The sequence below is a fragment of the Physcomitrium patens genome, chromosome 14, assembly GCF_059467195.1.
Source record: "Physcomitrium patens ecotype Gransden chromosome 14, ASM5946719v1, whole genome shotgun sequence".
NCBI lineage: Eukaryota > Viridiplantae > Streptophyta > Bryopsida > Funariales > Funariaceae > Physcomitrium > Physcomitrium patens.
This window is the reverse complement of record NC_143423.1, coordinates 9,450,173-9,471,070: the sequence shown is the minus strand read 5'-3', so window position 1 is coordinate 9,471,070 and position 20,898 is coordinate 9,450,173. Positions and strand designations below refer to the sequence as shown.

The window sequence follows — 20,898 nt, the reverse complement described above, 5'->3', positions numbered from 1 at the left end:
ATTTCTCATCATTAATTCTATAAACTTCTTTAATCATTGCCTATATCTAAACAATCATGTTTTTTTTTTTTTTATTATTATTTCTATGGATTATATCATGATTCTTTTAGTTTCAAGTTCATATGATTCTATATTTGTGATAGTCGATCGTTTTACGAAGATGGCACATTTTGTACCATACACAAAATCTATCACAGGTGAAAAAAATAACTAAGCTTTTTCTTGAATATATCTATTGCTATTATGGATTATTTAAGGATATTATATTGAATAAGGAGATTCAATTTATATCAAGATTTTGGAGAACCATTTTAAAGATTTTAAACATAGATATAAAATTAGCTTCAATCTTTCATGCTAAAATTGATGGATAGATAAGGTATGTTTATTAAGTTTTGAAGCAATATTTGAGGTATACCATTAACTACCAATAAGATGATTGGACAATTCTTTTGCTATTGGTAGAATTTTCCTATAATGATACAATACATTCTTTTTTTCATCAAATATATATTTTTTAAATTATGGCTATTATTTATGACTTGATATTTTTGACTTTTCAAGAGTTGATAATCTTGTAGCAAAAGATTTGGAAATTTTTTTGTTAGAGCTATATGCAACAATGAAAGCACAATTAAAAAAAGCTCAAGAATAACAAAAGATAAATACAAATACCTATCACAAGGAATAACCACAATTCAATGTAAGTGACAAGATTTGATTATTTTGTTATCATATCAAGACTACTTGTCCTTATGATAAATTAGGCTATTGTAAGCTTCAACCTTTTTGTATTTCTGAATAAATGAATCTAATTGATTTTGATTATATCTATTAGAGTTAATGAAGATCCATGTCATATTCCATGTATCTCTTTTTGAACCATATAACACAATGAACATACTAAGAAGAAAACATGTGCCACCTTCTCCTATAGAAGTTGAAAATAATGAACAATTTGAGGTGGGAGAAGTCTTAGATTTAAAGCGGCCCCAAAATAGGTTGAAATATCTTGTTTATTAGCATAGATATGATATTAGTGAATTTACATAGAAGAAAATAAATAATCTTATAAATATAGCAAAGAAAGTGGAAGCTTTTCATCAACAACATCAATCAAAATCTAAATGAAGAATAGCAAAACTTTGCTATAAAAGAAACAAGATAAAAAAAAAGATAATATTCTACCTTTTATTCTTGTTTGTAGCTTTTGTATATACTATAGCACTAATAAGATGAAAAACTAACAATCAACGGATTCAACTTAAGAATTATTGTTTGTTGACTTCTAGATGAAACATTACAATTGTTACAACCTTTAAGATAATGTAATTGAGATGAAGATCCTCAAAAATGATACATTCATCCTTGAATAAATGGTGAGATACAACATGTTTGGTATCATGACCTTAAAAGAGACTTTTGATCTTTGGTGATTTTATTAGAAGTAAGAACAACTCTTGGTGGTATTCTAAATATTTTATTTGAATAAAGTTAGGAAGGCCTCAACAATAATCAAATAATAGGGTGGTCTTTTTTTTTTTAATGTAAGACATTATTAACTTCTGAGAAGATCTATCAACCATCTTCAAAAAAAAAAAAAAAAAAAAAAAAATCAAAGTATATAGCAAATACAATTTGTTACATCTTAAATTTCTTCAATATATAATGACCACTCCTCGTGAAACTTGTCTCTACAAAGAGAGATAATATTACAAATATATCATCATAGATATACATACTTACTTTAATAATTACTTATATGATTAGATAAAAATAGATAAAATTAAACAAAAGTAGATTAATTTTATAATATCTTCTAAAAATGCTTTTTAGAAGCTTTATAGATATGTTTTTGACTTTACATGTATTTATAGTTGACTTTTAGGTTAAAAATTTGATCAATAAGTTAGCTTAATGTCACATGTTTGGATATCTTATAAAACAAGTTTCTTATATGGCGCATAGATAGAAAACTTATCTTGCAAGTTAAAATATGTGGCTTCCAAAGTCAATACATGTTGGAGGTCTTATAGAATATTTCCACATAATTCCTCAATGGAAAATATATATAGAGACAAGAGTGAAACTTTCTTCACTCTTGTCAATTCTTTTCTTATTGTAGTCTAGATTCAAGAGTCTTTAGTTTTTTTGTCTTTTGAAAATAACCATTCTTGTTTCTTTTTAATAAACATATTTCTTTACTTCTAATTTTTTGTACTTCTTTGAAAAAAGTCTCACTTGATTATTTACTTTCATTAAGTTCTTGTCCTTGACATATAGTTGTATTATCAAATGACATTCATATGCTCTGAACTTATCTATCCTCTGATTTGCACTAAATAATTCAAATCTTATTTGATTTATGTTATGTTCTTCATGTCTTCATTCAATTTTTTTAATCATTTTTGCTATCCTAATCAAAATCATTTTCTTTTTTTGAAAGTTTTATATCTTTAATTAGATATTTTATATTTATTTCTATTTGTCTTTGTTTAAATATCTTCACTTACTTCTATGTAGCTAGTATTTTAACCTTATTCCATCTATCTCTTGTAATGAATAAGTTGTATTATCATGAATAATTGTTATCACATATAGTCCAAAATATTGTTTAAAAAACTTCTTTATTGTATTATGTTGATTGTCCAAGTTACTATTATAGACCAAAATTCAATTACCTTCTTCAATTATTTTAGACCTCAATTGATATTGCTTATCAAATTATGCCTTATTTTATAACCTTACTTTTTATAACCTTTTTAATACTATTTGCATATCTATTGGTCTTTGCTCAAGTTGTTGAATTCTAATACCTAAAAATTCCTCTCTTGTCAATTCAACTTTCTATGGTAGTACACTCTAAATAAGTATTTTTTTTTTTTTAATTGGCAAAATAAATTTTTGACTTGTCATGAGCTCAATAAGTATATATCTCCTTACTAAAATAGGAGTTGTTTGATCAATCTGTAATACAAATGAAAAAAGTTGAGGCCATTTTTGATCCTTATTACAATCTTTAACTTATGCTTTTATAATTGGTAGGTGATCATATTTACTTTTTTTATTTCTTTCTTAATTATAAGCAATAGTCAATGATAACTTAATTTGACATCTTTCAAAGAATTCACAGGCTTCTTATGCATTTAATTCTCTACAATATGAAATGATTTTTCCTATATATCCATAGCAAATAACATCTTCAAGAAAAAATCTACAAATCCCTTATCTAGACTTTGTTTTCAATGCTCTACCTTCTACTTGGTTTAATAAATCTTCATGAGGCAAGAATAAATATCTCATTTATTATAATCCAATTGATATAATATAAAAAAATCAACAACCCATTTAAAATAAATAGTCAAAGAACATATTGGATGTGAGCCATCTTGATGTTATATATTAAAATGTACTTGAAAAATTTCACATAATTCTACAAATAAAAGCACATTTCAATACATATTTTTCTACCAATATTATTCTTTAAGTTTAGCAAAAGTAATCCAAATTTTCCTATATTCTATCTATAAACTATTATGAACTTCCTTTGATAATTTTTGTTGCTCTTCTTTATTACCTATGACTTATTATGGCATCCAAATTTTTTTTCTTTGATCTCTTTCACAAAAATACTTCTTGAAGTAAAAATCCATATTTTTTTTTTCTTATTTGTTTAAATTTTTCTATAGAATAATTTTCTTATTTAGTCAAGCTATACAAATAATAACCAATATTCAATGATTCTCTTTCATAAAATTCTTTAAAAATAACTTATCTTCCTTGTTAAGATTTGATATTGAACAAAATTTTGATCCTACATCATCAATGTCTTCAACCATCTTATCTTTTCTTTTATATCTTGCTCAAGATAATATATCCGCCACTAAATTGTACTTTTTAGTAATATGCCTAAATTTTAGATTTAATAATTTAATATAAGCAATCCATCTTAATATTATAATATTTGGTATTGAACAATTAATAATCATTCCAAGCAATTGCAAGCAATCTATTTTAATTACTATCAATGCACCAATCAAATAATTATTTTTACCTTTCATAATCAAAACAATCTCACATAATTTTCTTTTGACTTTTAAATATGTATGTTGATAAGTACTTAAAAATTTAGTTCTAAATCAAGTTACAAATCTCCTTCCACTTGAATCACATTGATCCACAGTCCATTCAATAGTAATAGAATTAGTATCTACTATAAGTATTACTTATCTATTATACTTATAATCATATCTCCTTAAAATTGGAGGTATCAATGATGACACCTTTAGCTTTTTTATTACTTAAGTATGCTTTTTTTTAATTTAAATTGATAATTTTTATATAATAATTCATACAATGAACCTATTATATGAGTATAATAAGGAATCTATATACAATAAAATACAAAAGCTCTTAAAAATCTGTATACTTTTGTTAAAGAGTTATATGTATCTTTCATCTTTTCAATTACATCAACTTTGCTTGGATTTGGTTTTTTTCTATAAAATCCATACAAATATCAAATAATGAAAACTTCATGTATTTCAAATGTAGATTTTTTTTCCAAAAGTGTAAGATGGACTTCTTCAAGTCAAGTTAAAATCTTTTTATAATCTTGTATATGATCAACAATATACTTGCAATATCCCTTCTCATTTAAAGTCTCATTTTTTTTATATATATATATATATATATATATATCCTTTAATAGGAATATGATCTAAAAATGGCATAGTTTTTTCAAGAATAAAGTCTCTTAATACCTTATTCATTCTATTTATTATATGTGCAATTGAGTTTATAGCACATTGTGAAAGAGTATACATTTTAAGAAATCTAAGTGGCATTCTCATCATTATTAGATCTCTACTCCCATATGTAAGTTGAAATTGATCATAGTCCAAATATAAATCATTTATTGAATAAATTGCCTTTCCTACAAATACTTCAGCAAACTCATCTACTAAAGGTCCTATACTTACATTTCCAATAGTTATTACATTCACTAGCTGCATATCTTAAATAAAATATAATGATCCATTTTTCTTAGGCACCATAAACCAACAACTAGAATATGGAGCACAAAAAGGTTCTAAAATCTTTATTTGTATATATTCTTTCAATAATTCCACCAATTTAGAGAAGTTTGCCTTTAGCATAGGAATTGGTTTTAAAATCCAACTCACATGTAGTATTAAGAAGATAATTATAGGAACAATAATATTAAGATCCATACATCTTATTTCTTGAAGTCCAAAGAAAAATGATTTATCACGTTTTATAATCATTTTTATAAAGTATTCAATTTTTGCTAGTAATAAAAAAACCATTGCATTTTATCTTCAATTCTTCAAAAGTCTCTTTTGTAAATTGATGTTCAATATGTTTTGGATCTATTAAAATTTTTCTTTTAGTATCTCTTCTATTTATTCTATAAAATCTTTTGATAAAGGTTTAACAATAGATTTTACTTTCTTATCTATTGTTTTATATTTTATCTTTATAATAACTTTTTGTGCTTGGAAAGATTCAAAAAAGAAATAAATCCTCTTTGAATGAATTTTCACAATCTTATCATGATTTCTTAATCCAATAGATGTAATTAATTCCAAAGAATCTTTCAATTCATTTTTTTTATAAATACTTAAAATCTATTCATCATCTTTCAATATTTCTAAGCTATATAATTTTTTTTCAATATCACATATTTTTTTCTCTCTTTTCTTTTAAATCTTCAATTTTTTTGTACATAATACTTTTATTTTTAAAAATTCTAATAAAACTTCTATCAAAGGCATCTACATCTTACAAAAGTATCTCTCTTTTTATACATCTATAATCTTGCTTTATAATGGTATTTTTTCAAAATCCTTAAATTTCTAACAATTCATGGCATCAACTTCTCTTTAAATCTATCTTGATTTTCTTCATGATTAAGAGGCATAATTAGAAATTATACCCCTTTCCTTCTATCTTCACTAAGTATCTATACATAGGCTGAACCATCATCAAACATTTTTGTTTCCATGCATGTTTCCATAATATATGATTGTCTTAAAATCATTTGATAAGATGTTCTATCTTGAACAAAGAAATATTGCTCTGTTGCAACATCTCCAATCCAAATTTAAAAATCTCAACAGTTCTAAATAATTCACTTTATGTACTATTAGCTCCTCATATTGTCTATCCATACTCCATATCAATTGACCACCTTTATTTCTTATAAAGATCTTTAGACATAAGATTTATCTTAGAATTTTAGTCAATTAAAGCAACAACTGGTTCTTTTATATCTTCCACCTTCACTAATACTTTTATAATTGCCTTTGCCCAATATTTTTGAATATAATAGCTTAAAGATTCTATTTTTTGTTACAATAATCTTCAAAATGCATTCATTTTACTTGGTGATTTTTTTTAATAATTATCAACTTCTTCTTCATTCTTATATATCTTTGCATCAATAGCATGACTCATTTAAGTTTTATGTATTAATTATCTCTTTTTTTTAATGCTCTCAATAATAATATCATAAAATTCCTTCTTTGTAATTTCTAAAATCTCTTTCAATGCAAATTCCACCTTAGAATTTAGTATGCATTCTTCCAACACATCCCTTTAAATCTATATTTACTTTAATATGAAAGAGTAGTTTATAAGTTATTGATTTATTTTTATCTTTTATCTCTATTTCTTTTTCTTTCAATATTATTGAAGTATCTTTTTTAGGTAATTCTTATGAAGTTGCCTCACAAGCCTTATCTCCTCAAATTTTCTTCTCAGAAGAATTTTCTTTTCTTATATCATCAAAATTTCTTTGTTTCTTTTCTTCCATCAAAGCTTTATGTTGACTCTTAGTAATATATGCATGAATTGAAAGTACCTCTATAAGATCTTTTCAACTTATTGCACCACGTATTCTTGTACCAATTCTTAATAATGTCTTTCGAGGTTTTTTTTTTTTTTTTTTTTTTTTTTTTTACATTATAGAAATAGCGAAAGTTCAGAATCCACTTGTCTCTATATTTCCATTAAGGCCATCTATTCTAATACCATAACTTATACTTTCTCATGTTGCTACTCCATATATTACTAAATAGGCTTGAATCAATGCTCTCATACATTCCTTACTAAAATTGATTTGAAGTAGGTCCCTTTTATTCTTTAATATTACATTTTCATCTTTCTAAAAAATCAATCTTTGTTTCATTACATTATTAAATTCATTGCAATCTTTTATAGTATTAAAAACATCATCACATCAAATGTATCTTTGTATATACCTTTATTTAAAAATAGCCTCCAAATTATTTATAGAAGTCTTTTTTTAAGTCTTGTAAATTTCATTTGAAGATCCTACATACCATATATAATTTCTTCAACTTCCATATCTTCTTTTTTTGATGTAGATACTAGAGATTGAATAATAGGCATTTTTTATCGTGTTGTATGTACATGAGTTTTAGATGCTTGTATTATTCTTAGAATATTAATCCTATCCTTCATTTTCTCTCATTTTGCAAGCATACCCACAACATCTATAATATTTTTTTAACTTTATTGTCAATCCTTCATCTTCTTTGTCTTTAAGCAATTCTAATTTTTATTATAATTCTCTATTGGCTACTTGAAAAAATCATTCAATCTTATTTGGCTCCAATGTTAACTTCTTTACCTTTGATAATTGAAAATATTGTCTATTAAACTCCCTTAATAGCTTTGTTGCTTATAAATTCTTATTAGACCATTCAATCCATTCTAAAAATAATTTTTTAGTAATATGATTAGTGTCCTCCAAAAAATATTTATCTTTTAATATATATAAAAATATCTTCTATAAACTCCCATAATGCATTATAATTGATTTAACATGTTCCCATATCTTTGATACTTGGGCAAGTCCAAATGGCTCAATCATTTTTTTTTCAAAAATCCAATTTAATTCCATTTTCTATACTTAACATCTTAAATACTTTGAAATGTTTCTTTCATCAAATTAATCAACTTTATTATCCATTGCTTGCAATATTTTGATTATCAAAACTTTCTTACAATCATTGCTTTCTTGTTGCATAAACAATGTACAAGCTTAAAACATACTTGTAATGGTTGGATCCATGTACATACCTTGTCCTTTAGTAGAAACTCCACTAGAAGCTCTACTTAAAACTCCTTCTATGGATCTTTCAAAACTCTTACTCTCGTTCTTCATTAAATAAAAATAAAAATAAGCAACCTCCAATCCCTTCCACCTTAAGCTTTTAAGTTGGATTCACTACTTATGTTGTATTACGTGTGTTCTTGCTTGAGAATGCACTAGGCACCTAGTTATGAAAGATAAATAAAAATTCAACAACAATCCTACCAAATCTAATAGAATCTTAAATAAACTTTAAACAAATCTTGATAATCTTAATTTAACTTTAACTAATTCAAAATAAATTTAAAAGAAGTTACAAAAGAAATATAAAGAAGTCTTAAATTAATTTCAAAGAAAAATAATAAGAAATCTTAAAAAAATATAAAAATAAATCTTTAAAGAAATAAAAAAAATTATTTTAAAAAAATTTATTATTTTTTAAAAATAATAATAATAAATCCTAAAAAAATTAAAAGTTTCATAAATTCTAAATAAATTTTAACCAAATTTTAATTTAATTCTAATTAAAATTCAAATGAACCTTAATCAAATCTTAGGTCAAACCTTAATTGAAAATCTAATGGAACTTAATCAAATCCTAGATCAAATCCTAATAAAATCCTAAACCTTAAATCAACCCTAAAGAAATTTTAATAAAATCTTAAATCCTAGACCAATCCTAATGAACCTTAATGAGATCCTAGATATTTTTTAAATAAATGCTAATCAATTTTTAATCAAATCTTAATCAAATCTTAATCAAATCCTAATTAAATCCAAAAACAATCCTAAATTCCAATCATATCCTAAAAAAATATTAAATCTTAAACCAATTCTAATCAATCCTTAATTAAATCCTAAATCTTAAACAAAAATCTTAACAATCTTATAATAGATTAAAAATTCAATAATAAATGATTCAATTCTTGATTTTGATTCAAACTTTGCATACCTTATAACAACTAAGTTAATAACAAGCATAAAATTTTTGAAAAAGATCATACATACTAATTAGATGATAAATTCTAAAATCCACTCAGGTATTGATTGGCCTCCTTCACCAATCTTGATGCCAATATCTCTGAGCCAAAATTTCTTAATTCTACCATTAAATACCTCTCAAATTTCATATATATTTTGGAAATCAAGTCTACTACCTATACACATAAATTTCACCTCAATTCAACAAGGAAATCGCTAAAGCTTTTAGAAATCTTCACTAACCTTTAAAACTTTATTTCTGAGACTCCAACCTATTTGAACTTCAATATCATTGAATCTTACCATTCAATCATATTCAAATTTATAACATGCAATAAGAACAATCATACTCAAAAATAAAAATAAAAAAATTACCCATAGAACTAATACCAAACTTACAAATTTCTTTCAAATATATATATATATATATATATATATATATATATATATATATATATATATATATATATATATATATATATTTTTTTTTAATTTTATAAAACCACATTCATCAAAAATAATCACTTTTCATCACTTTTCAAAGCTCCTACAAAGTCATTACAAACTCAAATTGTTCAAAATCAAGGCTCAAAGAAATCTTATAAAGTCTTCTCTCAAATCCTAGTCTTTGATTTATAAAAGAACCTTGGAGTCACCATAAATTCATGGTTTTGTGCCTTAGGATCTAATTTTGATTCAAGTTGACAATTGGTCTTCTTTGGATATCAATTTTTAGTTAATTGAAGTAAATTTTGCTTTAATCTATTGTTGATTCTCTTTTTAATATGTCTATATTAATTTTTTATCTTATTTACTTTGATTTGGCTCATTTATGCCTCTATAAAATAAATAGAAGTCTCTTCTTCAAAAGACAATATTAAGACTAAATATTTTATTACCTTTCTATAATTTATTATTATTTTTCTACTATATCTTTCTATTAGGTCCTTCTATAATAACATCAATTTTTTAATTTTTTACCATATAATCATGTTACCGCACAACAATGCAATCTACTTATATATCTAATATGTGGTTAACAAGTCATATATAGTCTGACAGTTTTTTGTTAGGACTTTGCTAAGTTCTTTATCATATTAAGTTCTTAGTCATATTTGTATGTCTACTTTTTGCATCAATTAGACATGCAAGTTGTTGTGGCTCAAGAATTATTTGGCCGCATTTGTGCTGCCATAGAATTCTAAGAAAATATCATAATCTTATTTTGTGCAATTAATGCAAGCATTATGGAGACAAAAGATGAATAACAAGGGAGTTATAGGCTACATATCTAATTGATACATATTAAAAAATTCAAGACATATTATAAAGGCACAAGATTTGTACTACATTCAAAACAAAAAAAAATAATGGAATCCAAGGACTTTTGTTAGATTGGAGATACTTTATTGTACTCAAGGATATTTTTGCTATTATCAAAACTTTGAAGGATACATTTGCTATTATAAAGAATGTAGGGGTCTTTTTGATATTTCAACATATTTGAGGGATATATATGATATTTTTCTATAAAAAGAATCAATTAAAATAATAAGTACTAATAAATTTTTTAATCTATATAGCATTAAAATTTACATTGTTGTTTATGGAAGATAAATTCTTAGACTAAATTTAAGAATGAAATTTTCTAATAAATTATTGTTCACATAGGATTTTTTTTTCTACTTATTGTTCACGTACTACTTTTAATCATAGGAGTAGTATATGGGTTACAAGTAAAGAATACAATATTATTTAATATATATAGGAAAATATTAAATAGACCTAAGTTTTTACAAAATTGATCTACTCATCTTAAGCATCATAATAAAATAAAATAAAATAAAAAATACTTCTAGATTTATTTCTCCACTATTAGATCTGAAACAAATAAAAATCAACCACATTCCTCATGATAACCATATTCTTCATTAAAAATGAGTTTATTTAGTAAAAGCATATATCCATTTAATATTCTTATATATGTATATATATATATATATATATATATATGTTTTCATTTTTATTTTTATTGTAACTTATTGGCTCTAAAATATGAGTTGAAAGGACTCCTTATATGACCAAAGGTATATTCTATAACTAGTTAATTTGAAGTTCAAAATTCAATAGTGAAGTGGTGGTAATTATTAATTATTCTATGTCATATTCTTTTAAAAGTTTAGTTATTAGTTAAATTATTCTTATACTTAAATTCTCTTTAAACTATCTATCTTAGTCCAATTTTCATTACCCTTGTGCCAATAAATTTATCGAACACATTGTAAAAATTTGGACATGTCCAAACTTCTCATTTGAAAGAATATTAATTTCACGTATGCATCCCTAAAGATTGATTCTTTCTAACCATTGTTTTGCCTCTAAGATGATTTAATCTTGTATAGCTAATAAATTATGTTGGCATGTAATTGCCAATTCAATTCGAATAAAGCCCTTTCGATGACAATTTGGAACGAAGAAGTAACCACATATTCCAAAATACTGAAGACACGTGATTACTTTTCGATGTCCACCAATTCAAATTGTATGCATAAATGTTTGTTTTGTAGCTCTGAACTAAGGATTTGCTAAATGATACAGTGTTCTCCCACAAAAGTTGCTGATGGCCTCAGGTGCCACCAGTGTAGCGACGCACAGAGTAACTGAAAGCAACTAATGGAATTTCATGCGAGGAAGAGAAACTTGTTAAGACAAATTATCACAAGTTTTAGTGCAGAAAGTGCCTTGTTACCTATTCGGAGCTGGATGCTTAGGAAACTCAAATGTGCTGTTACAATCCTTTCCTACAGTTCATCGTGTTGTGAGCAATCAAACAGCAAAATGGAGTACCTTTTTTTTCTCCGTCTCATTGGATTTTCTACTCTAGGCTTCGTAATATGGCCAGATGGCCTACTTTTAGTTTTTAAACAAATCTTTAATCTCCCCGCTCTGCACCATCTCGTCCAACACATCGGCTCCACCCACAAACTCTCCCTTCACATACAGCTGCAGCATAAAATTCACAACAGAAGAAATGATCAAAGACGGAAGTGTTGGATCCCAACGACGTCACCTGGCACGCGATGATCACACCACCAGTTCCAACCCTCCTTCGGCGACGTGATTTCTCAGGTACCTCGTTCATCAACAAATAACGACTTGCAGAGTTAAAATTTAACGCAGGCACAAACTCACCTGAGGTATTGTTGGCCATTGACTGTATTTCTTAATAACTTCCCTCAGACCAGGATTGTGATCTTCATCCAAAACGTTCAGGACCTCGTAGTCTACGCCTTGCTCATTGAGAATCGTCAACACTCTGTGCGAGAATCCACACTGTGGGGAGGTGCGAGTGCCCTTGATGAAGGCCACAACTTTCAAATCCTTCACTACTTTGTCTATCAAGGTCTCAATTGGTACATTGAGCTTTACATGAGCCCCAGGTGTCAGTTTAATTTCAGGCTTGGCTGCCCTTGCTTTCCTGGCAGTCCAAGTTGTGTTGCCGGACACATTTCCAGGCGGAACATTCCCTCCCTGGTTAATGTGCTCCTCCATCCAACTCTTCCATGCATCCGTAAGAGCTGCTCGCTCAGGCGCATCAACTACTGCAAACTGCACCACATAGTTAAGCGCATGACTTCCAATTTATCATACGACAGTCCGTAAGTATATACAACCAAGTACATTTAGGTTGAGCAACAAGGACAAGAAGCACGGTCAGGGCAACGAGGATTTTTTTCGTGAAAGTGAACTACTTAAATCCTCCGGATGCCCATTCCACAACGTCACCACATAGTTGTGAATCGTTGCTTAGCCTTGTCTGCGACGATACTCAAGTGGAAGACACAGATGCGGATAAAATTCTACACAAACTACTCCTCGTACACCTCTCACACTATTGAAGAAAATATCGTATTCAAGCAAGCCACACCATCGTGAAGTGCCCTGAATGCTAAAGAGTAAACGAAAATATGGTTCACTCAATTGCGCTCGAACACTGTATCTGTAATTTTCAGGTGCTAAATTTTAACCCTATCCAAAGATGATAAAAAATAACCACGCTTTAATGAAGGGAGAGTGAACACTCGACCAAGAGTCTCACGAAGACAATTATAAAGGAAACCTTCTCAAATCAATTGACTATCTTGAGACAGAACTCGGGAATTCTAAAGTGTAAAGTAGCAAAATGAAATGCGGCAACAACAAACACCTACGCACAATCCTCAAGTGTATAGACAAGCCCAATTCAACAAAGCACACTATTACGGTACCCTGCAAGCCTATGAGGGCTGTACCCAAGCAGTAGCTGAATATACTACTCCTTCAAGCCAGAGTGACATTCCGAAAATGGCAAAGTAGAAGAATGAGAACAAGAATGTCATTGCTCCCTGAGGCACATCCTCACAACAAGTACAACCCTGAAAACCACACAAACTGCAGCACTACTTATTTACCTTCGCGGATGCACATAGCTCCGGAAGCTCCCTCATGTGCGACTGTAAGCTGGCCGACACCCGACGCGACAACCCAATGTACTGCAAATCACCCGCCTTATCATAAACCGCGTAAATTCCCGGGGCCGCGGGGAACGACGGAGAGGGATTGTTGGTGAGATCCGTGAGCTCCACTTCTGCCAGCTTCTTCAGCGAGCAGGAGACAACATCCCGCACCCTGTGCATCGTCGCTCCCCTCAACACTGGCCTTTTAATTGTCCACGAGGTCCCGCTTCCAAAAGCCGCGGCAGAAGAGAAGCGCACAGCGCGCAAAGATGGCGCAGCAGCAGCAACAGCAACACCAGAAGTAGAAGAGGCAGAAGCAGAAGGAGAGGGAGTGGAGCGAGCAAGGGCGAGCACCGAGCGGGACGACGCCATAGCCGAAGCCATATCCATCCGAGGAGGAACCTCCTGGCTTCCTTCCTTCTCTATATCTCTCGCTCTGTGTGTGTGTGTGTAGGCTTTGTGTGTGTTGGTGCTGAGGAGGGAGTAGTAACTAGTTAGTATGTGTGTGTGAATGCTCTGTGGGGCTTCTCTCCGCCACGGGATTGGGGCCCCGTGGTTACAGGGACGTGATTAGTGCGGATTAGCACGGATTTATTATGCAAGGAAGTGGGCTGCTGCTGCTGATTAGGGTTGCCTCGTTAATTGTAAACGCTGCCTCAGTTGGCTTCATCCAAGGGTTGGAATGTGATGATGAGTGTGCATGTTCATGGATTAGGAGGAGGAATATAAGAGAGACGGATTTTAAATGAAAGCTTTGAAACTCTTTTAGTGTGTGTGTGTATATATGTATGTATGTATGTATGTATGTATGTATGCGTATATTTATTTGATTGAGGTGTATATAAAGATATTGGCATTTGTTTTATTTATTAAAATTTCAGATTTTACATAGTTGTTCAAATGGCTGGGTCACACTTTAAGGACAAAGTTTTTTTGAAAAAAAAAATATGTGAAATTTTATTGATGAAATTATATTTCATATATATTTATATATATATATATATACATATTTAATAGATGAGTAAAATGGTATTTTAAAAATAATAAAAAATGTAAATATATGGTTATATAACATTTTTGACTAAAAATATTGTGACTATACAATTGAAGTGCATTAAAAGTATTTTATATTCTATAATTAAATCTGAAATCTTTCAAGTGATAGAAGGTTCTTAAATGTACTTTTCAAATCAAAACGTGATTTGAAATTCAAATTTTTTATATTATAAGAATATTAGGTTTTTCAGAGATTTTTGTGCAATAAAGCTTGCATAGTATTCAAAATATTGAAGCATGTATTGTCTATGGTCAAATCAATTCATAATAATTTAAGTTATTATAAATTACAAAGAATGTAGTGTTTTAGCACTTATAATAGAATAAAATCTGTTGCCATTCATAAGATTTAAAAAAAACTACAAAACTTGCATTTTATCACTTGAAAGATTTCAGATTTAATTATAGAATATAAAATACAAAATTTAAATGAATATTTTTTAGGATTAATAATATATATTAAAAAGATATATATGTGCATTATAAACTGGTGTAAATATGAAATCTTCTATAGGTTATATTTTAAAATAATAAAAATAATAAAATAAGAATAATATTGATTGTTTTTATTAATAAAAATGAATTAATATAATATATTTTGTATTATGATTGATATGCTAAGCATGTCGATATTATACAATAGCTTAGAACAAAATAAAGTTAAATCCACATTATCTAAGTACAAAGAAATTTGTTTATTAATCATTCAATGAGGTGTTCTAATAATTCTAAAAGACGAGGGTTTTTTTTTTTATTGATTTTTTAGAAATTAGGATGCTAATACATTTCTTTTAAATTTACCACAAGATTGTAATTGAATGGAATTGATTTGAAAATACTTGGTAGAGAATGATATAAATAAAATTATTTAAATCATTGGACAAATTTTTGCATATGATTTCCATATTGGCTAATCAATGTGATGCCAAATGCAAAGAATTAGATATCTATTTTAAAAAAAACTTTAATAATAATACATTAAGATTTTTTAGTGTATATTTATGAATATTTTAAAAAAAATCTTAACTTTATTGTATAAATCCTATATTTTTTGTGATAATATCTAATTCTTTAATTTATCTTTAAATTAGTATTAAAATAATTTACTTGAATTTTTTTAAAAAAAATTCTAATCTCACTTAAATCAATTTGAATATACAATTTAATTTAATTTGCATAGCCTAAATGTCAACAATGTTGTTATTTCAATAAGGATATAGTTTAAAACCACAACTAATTACTTATATTTAAAAATGGTACTACTGTAGTATTTTCATGTTTATATTTGGTTTTAAAAACTTATTGAAATTAAGATTGGTGAGGAGATAATTTGTTATTTATTGGATTTAATATAAAATACAATCTTATTTAGAGTAAGTATGGATCAAGATAATTTTTTATTAAATATATTTATAAAAACTATAAATAATTTGGAATATAGAATCATTTTAATAATTTTGTATCCATCAACTACATTATTTCCTAGTTTTCATTAAAAATATTCTTTGATTGCTTATAGACTCAAAAAAATAATAAGAAACAAATGGAAGATATTTTATTTTTAATACATCAACCAAAATTGCTACAATAGTACCTCTTATAAAATATTTAACGAGATCTATTATTATTACTAGTGAGATTTATAAAAGATCTATTTTTTATTATTTTATATTTAAATAATTGCTTTTATAATCTAATTTTATTGTAGAAAAAACTCTACTTGTTCTATTGAAATATCGTCTTACACAATTTGTATGATATTTTTTAATCAAAAAAATATTTTCTATCTTTTATCCATATATTATTTAGTAATTTATTATTTTATTAAAAAATTACTAAAGAAATAAAAGATAATCTTTAAATATTCTAAAACTTATCAAAAGTAGCAAGATAATTGATATTTATTAATTTAAGTAATAATTATTATTAAAATGATCTTTTTTTAGAGAGTAATTATTATATGTAAGCATTCTAATGTTATTTATAAGAAATAAAAACAATATAAAACTGTGTTAGTTCTAACTTATTTATTTTTATTAATTAAACTATATAACACTACTTTTTTATTTATATTTTGATTATGTTAACCTTGATGGTCTTCACGTGTACAAAAAAAACATTCGCAAAGCAATTTTATTGTCTTGATTATTATCAAGACATCTATGAGGATCAATCCTATACAATAGAATGTTGTTGCTAGTTTCATTATGTTTGTGTACCACTTGTTGGAATAATGATTATAACTCTATCATCTCTTATCATTCATCCATGGATGAAGACTATAATTAAATCTACACCATATTATTGTTGTTAAGATCTGAAACAATAGGATCTCAATCTGTGTATTTATACTCTATGATTTAATAGCAATAATAAGTTAAATATATATTATTGCTTGGATTCTTTGAATAAAACTTTTGATTTCTTATGTTTTTTTTATCTTGTGCTTATTTTTTTCATGGTATTAGACTAAGCTTATTTTGCATAGTATGCTTTTGAAGCATTGATATTTTTTTTGTTATCAAAATTTTTATTTATTATTCTATTTATTTTATTGTTTCTAATATTAATACCAACTTATTTTTTTCTTTATCCATCATAGTATTTTTTTAATAATAAAATAGCATCTACAAATATTATTTTTTATACAATACATAGTATTTTTTAAAAAAAGATCTATAAGATCTCATCAAACCTAAAGACAATTCTTCTATGGACAATGACAAGAAGGACAAGAAAGTAGGAGAAAAAGACATCACTACGACATTAGAAGCCTTTGATGTCAACCACAAGTAATAAAGATTTATAAAGGTCTTCTTTTAACTCTTTCTTGTCTCAAATCTATGCTACATTATTTTTATATCAAGATTCTAAAATTGCTTGGAATCACCTCAAGAATGCATTCTGCACTAATATTATAATTGACACCATGATTGTATTCAATTATTGAAAGCATCTACAAATGAATGAACACCAAGATGTTACTTCTTCAATATAATATGTTAATAATGTTATTAAGGATCTAAAAGCCAATAATGTAAAACAACCTTTTGTTATTGACATTCAACCATAAAATTCTAAGAATATTCAAATATATTCTGTTATATTTTAGAAGGTTCTAAAATATTTTTAAAATATTTTTAGAAGGTTCTAGAAGATTTTTAGAATATTCTTATAAATTCTAGAAAGTTCTAAGAAGATTAAAGAAGTTGTCTAAGAAGCATCTTAAAATTACTTCATCTTCAAGTAATATGAAAAAAATTTGAGAAGCTTCTTATTACCTAATATATATAGGAGTCAAGGTTAAAGAAATTCTCAATTTCAACAATTCTAATTCACTTTTTTTTGTATTGATAGTCTATTCATCTGATTAAATCAATTTCTTCTTAGTTTTCTTATTAAAACTCTTCCGTTTAACTTCTTATTTGGTCTCTTATATAATATAACTATGATAGTTTGTTGAGACTGCCTTCTTATCAATACTAGAGCTTGATCCTTCTTGATAGAGAGTAGATTACTCTTCTTCTTAAAAGCATCTAAGCACTTTAAAGGTTATAAAATATCTTCTTCTAAACTAATATTGTTTAAAAATTCTTTTTTTTTTTTTTTTTTTTTTTTTTTTTCAAAATAATTGTAGGTGAAGAAATTAACATAGTTGAATCTCTTGAGTCTAAGTTTGACATTATTATGAACACATTGAATACTTTAGCTTGTGCTGAATTGAGAGATTTTTTGTGAGATTTTATAGTGATGCAAGACTTTGAATACATCACCTTGTAATACAACCACCTTCTTAAGCTTTTACATCTAAGGAGGAAGTGGCACCTAAACCTCAATAAGAAAATTTACCTATTCAATAATGTAATGAGCATCAAATTAATCTTTTAGAAAATTTTGATAGCATACGTTTGAAGTTACAAGAGTTTTTTAACCAAAATTGATTGGTAACTTTTCTACAATCTAAGTGTTATTCAACAAAAGAATTGCAAGTTGGTTTAGTTGAAACCTTGTTAACAAAACAAGCTTTATCTTAGTTTTCTTCTTTATTTGAAAAGAGATATCCAATCTTGAGCAACTTTGAAGCTTTTTTAAAAGTATTTACAGAGACATTGAGAGAACATAATAAGGCTCAATGAACAACAACAAAGATTTGTTCATCATGCCAATAATTACATTCTGCATCAATTTATACATCTGATTTTAGGCAATCGACTTATGATATTAATTGAGATAAATAAGTTTTTATAAGCCAATTCTATTGGAAATTAAAGAATGATGTAAAAGATCTATTATTATTATTATTATTATTATTTCATCTTCAAACATTCAATGAAATTATCAACCAAGTTATAAAGTACAATAATCAATTATTTCAATACCATTAAAATCAATGCTTGTTGACTTTGACAAAAAACACTCTAAAATTTTTTACTCTATTGCTTCAATAAATACATTATTTCCACACTCTAGAATTAATGATATACAGATTGATGCAACATAGTAAAAAGAGTTAATTTCAATAAGGCTTATGCTTATATTGTGGTAAAGGAGGTGACAAATCTGGAAATTTTCCAAAGAAACAACATACAACTACAACTAAGAATGCGATCATTTAAAAAAATAAAAAAGCCTAGTCATAATAGAGATTATGCAAATGGACATTTTAATACCTCAAATTCATCAAGGTCCCTCTTTTTCTACCCAATCTATTTGTTGTTTTATTATAACTTTGTTTTTTGGTCTATAAAAACTTCAAATAAAAGCCTAATTAGATTTAAGAGTATTTGTTTGCTTTTAAGATGAAGAATTTTCTAAACTTTATAAAATTCTTCTAATACAAAAGTAAAAATCTATACATATAGAAATAATAGATGATTGACCTTTATTTTTAGGCAATCTTACTCATAAGACCATATTGTTGACATATTCCTAATGTATTGACCATATGATTGTACTATTGATCTTCAAGAAGGATCTCAACTTCAATTTGGCTCAATCTATAACCTATCATAGAATGAGCTTTCAACATTGAAGGATTATATCTATAATAATCTTGCAAAGAACTTTATTTGATATTCCAAATCTCTAGCATATGCACTAATATTTTTTATAAAGAAAAAAGATAGATCTTTATACTCAACAAATTAGCAGTGAAGAATCATTATCCATTACTATTAATATTAGGGCTTTTAGAGCAACTTGGTTAAGCTAAGATCTATACCAAAGTAGATCTCTATGGAATGTAATATATGGTGTAGATTAAAGAAGGAAATAATTGAAAGACAAGATTTTGGACAAAATATGGACATTTTAAATATAATGTCATGCCTTTTGAATTAATAAATATTTTAATTATTATTGTTCTCGTTGTGTTCCAGCTTCAATATACCAAAGCAATTGAACTAATAAAGGTGGATTCGAACACAAAGAAAGACTAATTATATGAATTGGATCTATTAGTATCACAATTGATTGTACTCTAGCTATCTGAAATCAATTATCAAACTACAAAACACTAAGGCTTACTACTTCCGTCTTAATTCAATACATAATCCATTCTACAACTATCAATTCAACAATACTTCTATATTCTTATCAGTTCATCTCCCACTTATTCTCTTTGCAGTTTATATATATTCAATTATTGATCTCCAGCTTATTTATTATATTCAATTTCTCAATTCATCACACAAAATTTAATATCTTTACTTAACACAATACAATTCGATAATCTCAATTCTCAAGGTCAGAGATTTTTTCCAAAACAGTCAGTCCAAAGTCATATTCCACAATATTCTAATCACAGTTTCAACAATACTTCTCTCAAACACAATTCTTCATAAGCAAATAATAAAAGCAAAGAAAAAAAAAAGAGGTAGCACCAACCTTATCTCAGCTTACGACTCTCTCAGTCTGGCCTTCATAAATCAATCTTTGATTTATTCCACAGACTCACTTCTTAGTATTTAGAAACTATCCATTACTCTTCAACAACCAAGAAACAAAAAGAGGTAGCACCAAGCTTATCTTGACTTACGACTCTCACAGTCTGGCCCCGATCTCCCTTTTCTCAACCTCTTTATCCTACCAAAAGATGGACCATCGGCCATCAGATTCCAAAGATTATGATCCTTTGAATTCTTAACCATTTGTTCCACTAATAACCTATTGTTACAAACTAAACTACCTAGCTATAAGTCTAATTTTCAAGGTTGTCAATAA

General features: G+C 27.1%; 1 protein-coding gene across 1 annotated transcript; it reads right to left on the bottom strand.

Moving 5' to 3' along the window:
• Nucleotides 1-11,781: 11,781 nt before the first annotated feature.
• LOC112291773 (bifunctional monothiol glutaredoxin-S16, chloroplastic) lies at nt 11,782-14,063 on the bottom strand. The gene is made up of 3 exons (XM_024539645.3): nt 13,576-14,063; nt 12,317-12,733; nt 11,782-12,127 (listed from the first exon to the last, which is right to left on the bottom strand). Exons 1-3 carry the CDS (start codon nt 14,008-14,010, stop codon nt 12,038-12,040), a joined length of 942 nt encoding a protein of 313 aa, XP_024395413.1. The 5' UTR covers nt 14,011-14,063; the 3' UTR covers nt 11,782-12,037.
• Nucleotides 14,064-20,898: the final 6,835 nt, after the last annotated feature.

Bases quoted from the DNA above. Each gene is read 5' to 3' on its own strand.
- LOC112291773 (XM_024539645.3), bottom strand. From the start codon at position 14,010: ATGGATATGGCTTCGGCTATGGCGTCGTCCCGCTCGGTGCTCGCCCTT. The intron at 12,734-13,575 runs GTAAATAAGTAG...TATGTGGTGCAG, and splicing joins AGCTATGTGCATCCGCGAAG to TTTGCAGTAGTTGATGCGCC. The intron at 12,128-12,316 runs GTGAGTTTGTGC...TTTATGCTGCAG, and splicing joins AATGGCCAACAATACCTCAG to CTGTATGTGAAGGGAGAGTT.